The sequence below is a fragment of the Branchiostoma floridae genome, chromosome 1 (assembly GCF_000003815.2).
Source record: "Branchiostoma floridae strain S238N-H82 chromosome 1, Bfl_VNyyK, whole genome shotgun sequence".
NCBI classification, from domain to species: domain Eukaryota; kingdom Metazoa; phylum Chordata; class Leptocardii; order Amphioxiformes; family Branchiostomatidae; genus Branchiostoma; species Branchiostoma floridae.
In genome coordinates this window covers 25,205,779-25,217,988 of record NC_049979.1, presented here as the reverse complement: position 1 = coordinate 25,217,988, position 12,210 = coordinate 25,205,779, and the positions used below count along the sequence as shown (strand labels likewise).

The 12,210-nt window shown below is 44.2% G+C and overlaps 1 protein-coding gene across 1 annotated transcript; it reads right to left on the bottom strand.

The window, feature by feature from the left end:
- On the bottom strand, positions 1 to 11,850 carry LOC118420666. The gene is made up of 8 exons (XM_035827561.1): positions 11,321 to 11,850; positions 8,827 to 11,149; positions 8,466 to 8,681; positions 8,028 to 8,079; positions 7,140 to 7,934; positions 5,992 to 6,979; positions 5,637 to 5,878; positions 1 to 2,830 (listed from the first exon to the last, which is right to left on the bottom strand). The coding sequence occupies exons 2-8, from the start codon at positions 9,867 to 9,869 to the stop codon at positions 449 to 451; spliced, it is 5,718 nt and encodes a 1,905-aa protein (XP_035683454.1). The 5' UTR covers positions 9,870 to 11,149; positions 11,321 to 11,850; the 3' UTR covers positions 1 to 448.
- Between the last annotated feature and the right edge of the window lie 360 nt (positions 11,851 to 12,210).

Genomic DNA, 12,210 nt, shown 5'->3' with positions numbered 1-12,210 from the left:
TTTATATATGGTAGATAGATTTATTGCTGACAACAGGCTAGGGATTTGAGACTTGTTTGCAGCCCATGGTCTAGTTACCTTATTAGCTTTGTACAGTTTGGCAATATACAAATTGCAAATAAGGATTACATAGAAATAATGTTGGTGTAAGGTAGATTTGACTGGAATGTTTACATCATCATGTTTTACATCATCAAAATGTACAGCTTGGAAGTTTGAATACACATTTTATACAGCTTTGACAGTGTATATACAATTATAAATTATATACAATTAACATGGGATTTATTGGAAATGAATTGAAATCAGAATGTCTATAGTATCCTGTCAGAGGTAAATGCATAGCATTGACAGAGGTTTGTAGGAGTCAAGGCAATTGGAGCTTCTAGAAATACAACATTCCCATTCAGATATATTTGTATTTACCCAGAAGATTCCTGAGTAACCTTTAATGGTGGAATATTCTTATGTCAACAATATCGTGATCTGAGAAGTAGCAGTCAATGACGTTTGCAGTGGCTTGTTGTTCTGTGTTGATATACACATGGTCCAGCAATGACCCCTGGTCTGTTGTTGGTTTAGATACAAGCTGACGGAATCCAAATGTATGCATTGTCTGAAGAAGAGATGGGCTGGTGGTGGTAACCTGCAGGGCCACATTAAAGTCGCCACATATCACCGTTGGTTTCGTGATGTCCATTATGTTGATCAAAGCAGACATGTCGCGGATAAGTGCCTTATGATTAACAGGTGGCCTGCAGTAGACCACACAGACCTGGATAGTCGCGTTTCCGAAGGGCAAACTCACACACATGTGTTCTATTGAAGACAGTGTGATTCCTGGCTTATGGTGGCGGGTCATGGCTGAGCGTGACATTACCATGAGACCCCCTCTGGACGACTGTCGGTCTTGTCGCTCATGGTGTAACATTCCAGGTGTAATCATTCTGTTTTGTCCTAAGGAACATTGAGGACTGAGGAAGGTCTCTACAAAGCACACTACATCGGCATTGGTAACGGAATCTGTGAGTCTGAGATCTTGTAGGTGTGTGAGGTATGACCGGACATTGAGAAATGTAATGTTGGTGGAATGGCATGGTACTGTAGTTGTTTTAAGAGTCGCGATGTTTTTGCTGGCCAATCGGGTCATTTCCTCAGTGACCTTGGGACTACATCTAATGACCTCCTGCCTAAATCCAACAATGAAGAGGTCTTCAAGTGTTCTTACCCTGCTGAAAGCAACGTATGCCTGCCCTGGCATGAAAGGTCCTGTTCCGGACATGCATACAACAATCTTATCAAGTGTCTTACCCTGACACTTGTGGATCGTAGAGGCCCAGAACAAAGTCAATGGGAATTGACGCCGCGTGATCTGTACGTGTCTTCCGTATTTATAGGCTGGGAATGTTGCTTCATGCCTGTAGATAGGTACAGCTCCTTCATGTGTTTGTCTGTATTGGCTACGTGCTACAGCTTTCTGACCAACTCGATCGCTGTCAAACTCAACAAGGATGACATGGGGTCCATCTTGATTCGTCTTAATGTCCACAACCGTACCACATGCGCCGTTGACCAGACCATCGGCGACATCGATGTTTACAGTCACCATGACTCTGGCACCGATGGCGATACTTATTTCAGTCCTGAGGTTGCCACTTTCCGATGGCTTATCTGAAACACTGAGTTGTAGCTGACCTGTTTGCTTGTCCTTTGTGAAGTCTTGGCATCGTATGATAATTGTTTCAGTTGCGAGTTGTTGAAGCTTACCTCTGTTATGATCATCTACGGCTTTGTTGGTTGTGAAGACATGAAGTGCATTGTCGGGGTATCCTGGGTCAGTGTTGGAAGTTGACCTTGCCTGGAGCATGCGGACATCGTCGGCTGTACAGGCTGCTGTGCGAACGCGGTTCAGCATATCTGCAAAAGCCTGGTCATCTTGCTGCCGCATACTTTCTGTCAGCTCGACGATGTTAAAGCCTTCCTGCCACAGTGATCCGTGCAGTTGAGCGTACCGGCCACTGGGTGGTTCGAACACGTAATTTTGGCGGACAGGTTGGAGCTGATATAGATCTCCAACTGCAAGGATGCTAACGTTGCCGAATGTAGTATCAGTGCCTGCTCCCATGATGTCTTCCAGTCGCCTGTGTACCTGTAGCAGAATGTTTGCCCCAACCATTGATACCTCGTCAATGATGAGAAGACGAAGTTTGCTGAGTCGTGAACGCAACGTGTTGAGCTTGTCTGACCCCAAGGAGCGATACTCATGACTCTTGGTAGTGGTCTCTAGCAAAAATGCTGAGTGAAGCGTTAGCCCATCTATGTTGAAAGCGGCCACGCCTGTGTAGGCTGTGAGGAGAACGATGACATCTTCCGGGTCAAAGCAGTTGGACAGTTTCAGAAGTCTTACCGTTTCATAGTGAATCAGTTTGATGATGTGACTTTTTCCAACGCCGCCTGGACCGCTGACGAATAAACGGTACGTAGGGAGTGGCTTCTGACTCTTGAGTGCAATGACTGTATCCTTGCACCATTGTCTGTGGTAATCTATGATGTACCTCTGCTTTGAATTTAAGGCCCGCATCATTTCCCGGTATTCATCAGGTGTCAGCAATGCTTTGTTAGCCTCGGCTGTGTATCGAGCATGGAGCTCTGCATTTCTGTCCATGTATGACTGGTTACCGTTACCATTATCATTCAGGTCAACATTGTGTTCGAGGTCCTCTAGACCGATGTTCCTGTTGTTATGGACTCCTTCTGCTTCCTGTTCAGCCTGTTGTTCTTGGGCTCCGGGTGCAAGCATATCCCATGCGTGTTCTGGTGGTCCTAACTCCTCACTGCACGAAAAGGCAGATTTCCGCTGTGCAAACCCGTGTACACATGCAAGTAAATTCAGAGTTTCCACGAGTTTCAACGGGTGCCCACTGTGCGAACGTGACGTGCCCCTATATGGGGCACCTGTGCAAATCCGAGTAAACGGACCACTTGCGTGTGCATTACGTGCCCTTCCTGTGGAAACCCGTGTGCCCTAGCTGTGCCACCTTAGTACACTTGTGCGTACGCGTGGAAACTAATGACGTATGCTTTTGTTCGCAAATGACTGGTGCATAATTTGGCGGCTAATTATCACCTAATTATCTCCCCGGGCCTCGACTGCGCCGTAATTACACCCTTTGTCATTAAAAGAGGCGTCATTTTCACTGCCACGGGCTTTCCCAGCCCAAAAATTTACCCTCCCAGCTTTTCCCTTCCCCTGTATATAGTGTGTTTGCTTTTATTCGTTCTGAATGGTGAATTATCTTTCGTTATTTTTCGTTTTATTTTTTTTTAGATTCGACCGCTCCTGACGCGTTCCTTCATATGTACTTAGTGTCGTCGCACCTTTGGCTTCCAAAGATTCCTCGGTCCACCGTCATTTATTTATTTATTGGTTTGGCTGTTCAGAACACACAGCCAGGGCTGCCCAACTAGCCACCGTCCTGTTGTTTTGGGGTTGTTATCCGCAGTCGCTCCACTCAAGGACGTTGTCCTTGCTCCACTGTGCAGTCGCTCCATTTGATGACAGTAAATTCCTGTAGGTCTCTTGAATTCATCATTCCTGCTCTGTACACTATGATGTCCAAGTGTCCTTTTAGACAAACAGTTGCTAGTCAAGAGTAATATGCATTTATCACATCGTCGTTGCAGAATTCCAAGCGTGGACGTGCAAGTCACGTAACTGTATGTGGTATCCAATCCATCGTGAAACATGTAGGGCCTCCACGGAGCCGAAGGAACTCCAAATCACCCAAGCCGACCGGACAGAAACTTGTGTACCACGTAGAGATATCAGGCAGGGGCGCGTCTGGCGATCCGAGCGGGGGGATCACCACACCCCACCCACAGAGAGCCAGCCCGAGCCTCGGTAGACTGGATAATAGTCAGGAAGCCAGTCGTTGCTCTGAAAGTAGAATTTGGTCCCATGGCACTAGCAGTGGAATTCAATTCGATGGCAAGATAATGTCCGGTCTTGACGTAGAATCATTCCCAAGCTCTCAATAAGTTTACCTGCGCTGTTTGTCGTGCGATCAAATACTAGCTATCGGCCGGTCTGCGCAGCGTAAGAGCACTCTGAATGAGAAGATTTGAAATGACAACCGTCACAGGTTTGAAAATTGGGACACGTGTGTTGATTGGTCCTCATTTTCAAACACCAACCTCATGTGTGAAATACGATTGACTACTTCGGTGGGTATTTGAATACAAACAGACACAATAACTCATTGTATATACTATCTGTGTATACTGTATGTCACATCAAGGAGTTTGTACATAATGCCCTGCGTTCTACAAGTACTACAGGAAGCTTGAGCTTTTCTTGTGTATCGATATCATTGTTTTATTAAATATACAAATCGCATTTGTGTCTGCTGAAAGCCTACGTTTACCAACCAACACAAAAAAGATACATTTAAGATTATCGACCAACTACACCCTGTGTATATGGCCCCCGCTTAACTCCCTTCCATGGCAAACGTACTTTCTTGGCATTAGTCAACATTGAAAATCGCGAACCAGCCCCCATAAAATAAAATCCAACCCTCCTCGTAGCCTGCGACGGAGGCTATCAGACACGCGCGTCGGGGCGCCATGTTTTCAAAACAAAACAATGAAATGTGTATTAGGGGATGGGTGCTTGTGGAAGTCCAGTAGTTAACATTCTTGCTTTTCACCTTGCTTTAATACTTGACTTTAAATAATGGTCGGTAGTACCCACTTGTGACAGAAATTTGCTGAGTTGATTAGTATTCAACTACATGGCGGGTCAAACTTCCGCCCCTCAATATTCAACCAAAAACCAAGCCAGGCAGACAATCTCCATATTACCGATATAAACCAAAAATTACACTGTGAAAGTGAACTATACAAATATTGAAGTTCTCCATAACCTAAATATCTTTGTCGAAAAAAATCGATTCAAACTTTTACTAACAAGGAGTCAGTACAATGCAGATCCAACATAGTGTCGAAATGCAGCGTTGATATACTGTATAAACAAAGCCGACCGACCAAAAAACAACACTTTCAATCTAATAGAATCTATCTATTGATAGGCGCCGCACTCCAGGTTAAAGCCTAGATGGCAATCAATTCATGTAATGTGGCATAGAAAACAATTCATATGTTTAGTTACAGAAATCGGGCACATCCGTTGAAATTGAATATGTTGTTTCACTAGTGACTTTTATCTTACACGTTATCTGTAAATAGAGGTAAAGTAGTTTGCTTGTTTCGCGGCACGATTGTGTTGCAAATCTTATTTCGCGTACTGTTGGCGTCGGTTTCATTATTGATTTTCCCACAAGTACAGACCGAAATGTGGCAAGCGTTCTGGGTATTTTTACTTGGCAATTCACATAAGTAAATTATCAGACCCTTCTCAGCCCTCCTTTGTTAACGATAATTGTTCAACACGGGAAGTGTGCAACAGTGGGACGCGTGGACTCTTCGCGTGCCCTATCGTGCGCACAGATTTTCATTGTAGGGGCACGCGGGAACAGGCGGTACGTGGAAACCTGTGCCCACGGTGAGGACACGTCAAGTTTCACCATCGTGCACAATGTTAGGAACTCGTGGAAATCTTTCGTTTCGTGCAGTGCCTGGAGTTCATCCAGTGCCTGATCAAGTCCTGTTTTCCTTACTGTATACATGTCTTCGTTGCGCTGAATGACTTGCTTCACAGCCTCAAAATGTTGTTCGTACGATTCGTACACACCCATCAGGTCATCCTCACTCCGCCAAGGATAGTACAGCATGAGTAGATGCCTATACTTAGATTCTCCCTCCTCCTTCTCCCTGTGGAAGCGGATGATAGCTGGACGTCGTCTTCTGTACATGACACCTGGGGAAAATGAAGATACATAATGAAGTTTTGATTAAGATTAAGTTTCTAGAATGGATTGATCGAATGTCGAAAGATTTTAATCGCAACACAACAAATGTTCTACAACTGACCTAAGCCGTTCTGCAACTTCATGCGCTCTTGTTTGGGCGTTGGTGTTTCTCGATATGCCACGGCATAGGTAGACGCAAACTGGGCCAGAAACATGGCATCAAACTCAGGACACGGCCGTGCTGCATATCTGTCATGTAGACTCGTTTCGAATATGTCCTCATCCTCGTCGGCCATGGTGGCCAACACAGATACGGGCTTTAACATGGACACGCGCTTGTCCTTCGTACTTGTACTTACGAACAGTGATGTTCTTGTGGTGCTCTTAAGCGGGAGGGACAGTAGTCTATAAGCCGCTTCCTGTGCACTGACCTCCCTGTGATTGAGGAAGGTTGTTCCTAGCTTGCGTAGTTGTGTTTTGATGTCCTCGCTAGTTATCTCCTTTGCAGTTTTTCGCAACAATTCGCTCATCGCCTTTTCACTCTTCATCATATACGATGTTACATACATAATGCAAGCATACGGATCCGTTATGTACTGGAGGGCAATGTTGGCTTGCCAGGTGTGCAGAATATGTTTGTTGAAGCTGTTTGTCACTCTGCACCATGGTTCCCGTTTGAGAATGATAGACATTCCGGACTTCGTCTCACTGAGCCCCTTGGTGTAGTCTGCCTCGGCCACACCAGCTCTTTTGAACAGGTCGTCCAGACTGATGTCAGTTGGTGTACCAGGGTCGTCCAGGCATGTTCTTACTTTTTGTAGGGCTTCGTTGCTTTTGCATGCAACACTGTCATCATTCGTGTCGTCTCTCATGGCTGGCCTGGCGATGATGGTCTTCCTACTTGGTGGACGTGGATAGTTGAAGCGGCATCCACCGTTACGTCTACATGTCGGGGAATGCTTGTGCTGCTGGAACTTTGCTGAATCATCGGTCAATTCGCAAGTCTGGTACCTATCAATGAACTGGCAGACTACCTCGTCAGGATGCTCATCAATCCTGGGGGCGTCCTTCACCCACAGAACTGTGTGTGCATGCGGTGATCCTCGTGCCTGGAGAGAACGACAAGGCAGGTTCAGAACAGAGCATGGCTTATCAAGGTGCTACTATAGAATAGTGAAAGTACGTTACACCAGTTTTCAGGCTGAGATTGTACAAACTGTACGTTAGATGATAAATAAAATCACTTTTAAAATATCAAATATCAGGTACCTGGAACTCCACCCGGATGAAGTAGTCTTCTACCTCCCCAATTGGATGAGCACTGCTGCAAATGAAGTCCTTGAAAAACACTTCAAGTCTGTTCTGGAATAGGCGTGCCGCTGTGACCGGGTTCTTGTTCAACCATTCACACTTTTCTTGCCATGGCATTGCTGCAATGTCGTCAGGTGTGAAACTGTGCCCATACTGTCTGCCAATACTCTGTATTATTTCCGGCCATTGCATGTCAGCTGCGGACAGTGTGAGGAACCACGTAGGCGTGCCGAGTTGGCGAACCATCGCAAGGAGGTCATAGAGAGCTCGTTGCCAGTACGCGGGCGATCCTCGAACATTCTTTAGGTACTTATATGCTGTGTCGGTCCTGAACCAGGTGGCCAGGTTAGACGTATTCTTCACGACACCAGCGTTAATTTGTCCCCCTTGGACCATCCGTCCTCTCGTTTGACGTAATGCTATGGACGCGTCATCCTGTATCTGCTTTGCCTCTACAACGTACTGTGCAGCAAACAGATAGTCGACGTCCGTAGCAAACCGTCCATCAGCATCGAGAAGGCGCTGGTTGAAGTACTTCCTGACTGTGAGCTTCTTCCTCCGTTGCATAGAGTATCCAAATCTCCCATCCGGATACTTTTCGGGGTTGGCTAGGAGTTCGAAGTCCTCATCAGTCAGGAAGGCCCGCGGACACTGATTCTCACCCGGAGCCAGGGAATAGATGTTGTCACTGTCCTGCAGGTCGTCCTCCTGCATACATGTTGTGTGCGGCAGACCTCTTGTTGCGGATGTTTCCTGTGAAGAATGTGAGATTATGCATCATTCCATGATAAAGATATGATTTAGGGATTCAGTAAAATCGATAATACGTGAATGAAAAGTAATTACCCGAAATGCAGCTTCATCCTCAGCATCTTCTCTCTCCTGCTGTGTCATAACTCTGTAACCAACAATATAAAAGTTTGAGCTCATTGGAATAGAAAAAAGTTATATACCTGAGTATTAACGTGATCGTCACTATGCATGACGGTTGATTCCTTGTGCAATGCGACATAGTGTGATTGTCCATTAAGACCAATGATATCAATAGATAGATGGGCTGTGTTTTCTTTTGCTGGTGAGACCATAGTAATACAATCCGGATTTAATGTACTGAAAATATGCACTGTGATGTTAATTTTGTCAACGAATGCCTGCGTCACGTGATCAGAAAATGCTCCTGCTGCCAAATGATTAATGTATCTAGTCCATTTGGCAGTTTCGATATGAAGAGGTTTAAGAATTATCGTTAGGTTGTGTTAGGTATGTGGTTTATGAACAGCTCACCTGTCAACATCTTCTGGACCAGCGTCAGTGTCATCGGAAACCCCAGGACCACCATCAACTGCAGCTGCCTCGGGTGAATTGCTGTTGACCATGGCTTCCCAGAGCTCACTGTCCCCGTCCAGCCACTGTTGTTGCCAATCTTCACAGAAGGCCACATCTTTATATAGGGGATTGTTTGTCTTCAACCAGAAAATAGCTTCTGTCACTCGCCTGGGTCTGAAATAACAAAGAGATGGGTATTGAAAATGCTTTTAGAAATATAGTTCCATACCATTAACGTTAATTCCTTATAACACCTCCAAAGAGTAAAATCGATGTTTCAAACATTTTTTCATCAATAATTATTACATTAGATATTTACCTAATGAAATCGTACATATAGTGCCCCGTGTAGATTAGTTTCCTCTTCAGCTTCATGGGTAACACCTGGGCATTACTAGGAAGGCGTGGAAGAAGGGAGCAGACATTTTCCAGTTTTGCTGGAACGTTGACAGCTGGCCCATGGATAGCCCTCTGTTGTCCTTTTGGGAGCCCGACAAGCTTCATGAATGGGATCCGTTGGGAGATAAGCCGACGTTCCAGAGGGCGCAGATTTTGTAACTCCTCTGGGACGTCAGCTAACTGAAGACCGTTAGCCTTTGCTAGGGCTGGCATCTCCCCTCTGTCCATTGTTGTGTGACATGTATTGCAAATCCAGCTACAGTCATGGTATAAGTTGTTCATTATGTCAGCCCACTCATTTGTTGATAACTTGTATTTGGGACGGTCTTCATTAAACCGTACAACAGACTTTTTGAACATCAGGCGGTGACATACGCAGCACACATATGTGGGACCTTCCTTTATCTTCTCTTGAAATGACTTTGACGCTGACTCAATGCTGTGTGTTTGTATGGCACGACCTTCAGCAGTTTTGTTCCTGTCTTTTGATAACCTTGTCCTTCGCTGTTGAGGTGTTTCGTTCTCACGTGTCTGTGCAGTTCTTCCCTTATTCTTGCATAGCCTTGTCCTTCGCTGCTGAGGTGTTTCATTCTCACGTGTCTGTGCAGTTCTTCCCTTATTCTTGCATAGCCTTGTTCTTCGCTGCTGAGGTGTTTCATTCTCACGTGTCTGTGCAATTTTTGCCTTAATCTTGCATAACCTGGTCCTTCGCTGCTGAGGTGTTTCATTCTCACGTGTCTGTGCAATTTTTGCCTTAATCTTGCATAACCTGGTCCTTCGCTGCTGAGGTGTTTCATTCTCACGTGTCTGTGCAGTTTTTGCCTTATTCTTGCATAGCCTTGTCCTTCGCTGCTTAGGTGTTTCATTCTCACGTGTCTGTGCAGTTTTTGCCTTATTCTTGCATAGCCTTGTCCTTCGCTGCTGAGGTGTTTCATTCTTACGAGTCTCAGCAGTTTTCTTCATGTCCTTGACCAGCCTGTAAAATTTAAAATGCACAATGTGCTGTATCGATATTTTGATATTATTATACCTAAGAAGGTTATGTTCTTGGGGATAAACTAGTGACTCCAGAAGATGTGGTAGTGCTTTATGATATTTTGTATGGCAGGTATTGGCAAAAGGAAGAAAGGACTTTATTATCCCCCACGGCTGCACCTAGTGCTACAACAAAACCTTTCATTTTGAAAATTTCTAGACATGCAATGGTCAACATTGACATTTGTATATTTTGAATGTCAGACGATTACTTCAACTTTTCATGGCGAGATATTGCCAGCTGACTGATAAACTTTTTGAAACATTGTCGAAAGTGTCTAGTTCTGTATACTCAGCGCCCGATTTCCGCACCCAGAGCAAACAAAAAAAACTAGATATGCATGACTCCATACCTTCGACAAATGACTTAAACCTTTACAACTGGTGTATTGATTGTGTTTGTCATTAATTATGCAAATAAGATCCATATTAATATTTTCATGAATCATATTAGCTGGTCCCCTCTTGAATAACATACGTACACAAATAGTTCATGCAAATGGATACTTATTTGCATAATTAAGTATCAATGATGTTCAGCTGTACATAGCTACCAAATGCCAAAAGTAAGATTTCAATATCAATACAATTTCTCGGATTATGCTGGCCTTCTTCAAACTAACATACAGACAAACGCTGCCCTAAATATGACCTACTTTGCGAAGGTAACAACAACAAAAGAACAATGGCTTAGCAATCGACGACGGCCATAATTTATCGGCCGTAGTAGATGGTGGGATCCAGCAATTGCATAGTCCCCTTTGACCTCTGACCTCCCCCCTCGAGCCTGACTGCCTGCTACTTCCGGGTTCGCGTACGCGCAACTACGATGTTTTTATCTCGGGTAACCCTATCGTTGTATATCCTTATATCCTTGACCTGCATTTATGGCTCTTTGATTAAGGATTGATAATAATAATAAGAAGAATGGAAAAACATCTCATAAGTCGGAAACCTTGTGGTATATAACAATAATAGAGGACCTTCTATTTATTATTAGACTTCAGTTACGTAGGTTATAAAGTTTAATACTGTTTGATAATGGTTTCACATTGATTATACATCATATATTACAATTGCATACTAAATGACAACACTTCCCTGCTATCCCTCCGCTCCCGTGTTTCTTGTTTCCGCTTAGCTGCCATCCGCTCTCTGTTCTTCTGCTTGCGAATTTCCGCCTGCTCTGGGGTCTCTTGTGTCCTAGCCTAGTGTTGCATAACAATGTTACATTTTGTCCAAAATCTAGTTTGCCCTGAAATACAAATTTTAAAGTGTCTCTTCTTTCAAAAACCATTTATGAAGAAAATGCTTCTAAATAGTTTTGTGTGGAATGGACAAAATTGAAAGTGAGTTCTGATGATCCAACTTTTTCGTACCTTCTTTTTCCGCTGGCGATCTTTAAACCTCCGTTCCTCAGATGCTGATCGGGACCTCTTTCCATTCACCATGGTGTGAAGATTTTCGATGAGCGGTTGGAAATCTGACAGTGCTAAAATGTGCGGTTTTCTACCACCAATGTTTTACTTTTACTTTTGCTGAGTACCCTTCCTTTCCTGAGAGCCGGGGTCCCGGGCCATCTGGCAGGGTCCCGCACAAGGTGACTGCTGGTCATGTAATCTATATCCCCCGTGGGGCGGTGTAGCAGCAGCAACAAGTTAGGCCTGACCAGTGGCAGTGATTAATGACAGCCGGGGCATATGGGGAAGAGGCCTTGAAGGAAGGGATTTGTGATCAGTCCAAACAAGCTAGCCCAGCTGTGTTTTGAAAGCCACCAGCTAGCTGCATTTCCAAACTAAAATTTTACCTACTGTTACTTACTTTGACCTAGGTGCTTCCGTAGAACTGTACCTAATTCTTTGTATGTATGTGAATTGGTGAATACGTAGAGCTGCCCTTAGCCGTAACCATATTAACCTGATAGATATGTTGTGGCTGTGTGAACAACTAAGATGCATTGTAATTATAAAACTTTGTCATCAATTAGGAAAATCATGCATGAATGCTTATTTGTATGAATGCTATCTATAAATGTTCCAACTTCCATGTATTTCATATCATACATGCATCAAGGTCCTATTATGGGAAACCGTGTAATAGGAGAGGTGCCTAATTATTCATGCTAATTAGCTATTAATTTGCATAATTTGCATTTCATTGTCTACATCTCTGTGTAAGCTACAAGTATGCCGAATATGTTTGAAATATGTTGTTTCCTTACTCCGTTATTGTCCTTAAAATGATTATTTGTAAACGTCCCTGCAGTTCC

Coding starts and splice junctions, on each gene's coding strand:
- LOC118420666 (XM_035827561.1), bottom strand. CDS start 9,869: ATGAAGAAAACTGCTGAGACTCGTAAGAATGAAACACCTCAGCAGCGA. Junction 8,682..8,826: donor TATATGTACGATTTCATTAG/GTAAATATCTAA, acceptor TTGTTATTTCAG/ACCCAGGCGAGTGACAGAAG. Junction 2,831..5,636: donor AGGCACTGGATGAACTCCAG/GCACTGCACGAA, acceptor TCGTGCAGTGAG/GAGTTAGGACCACCAGAACA.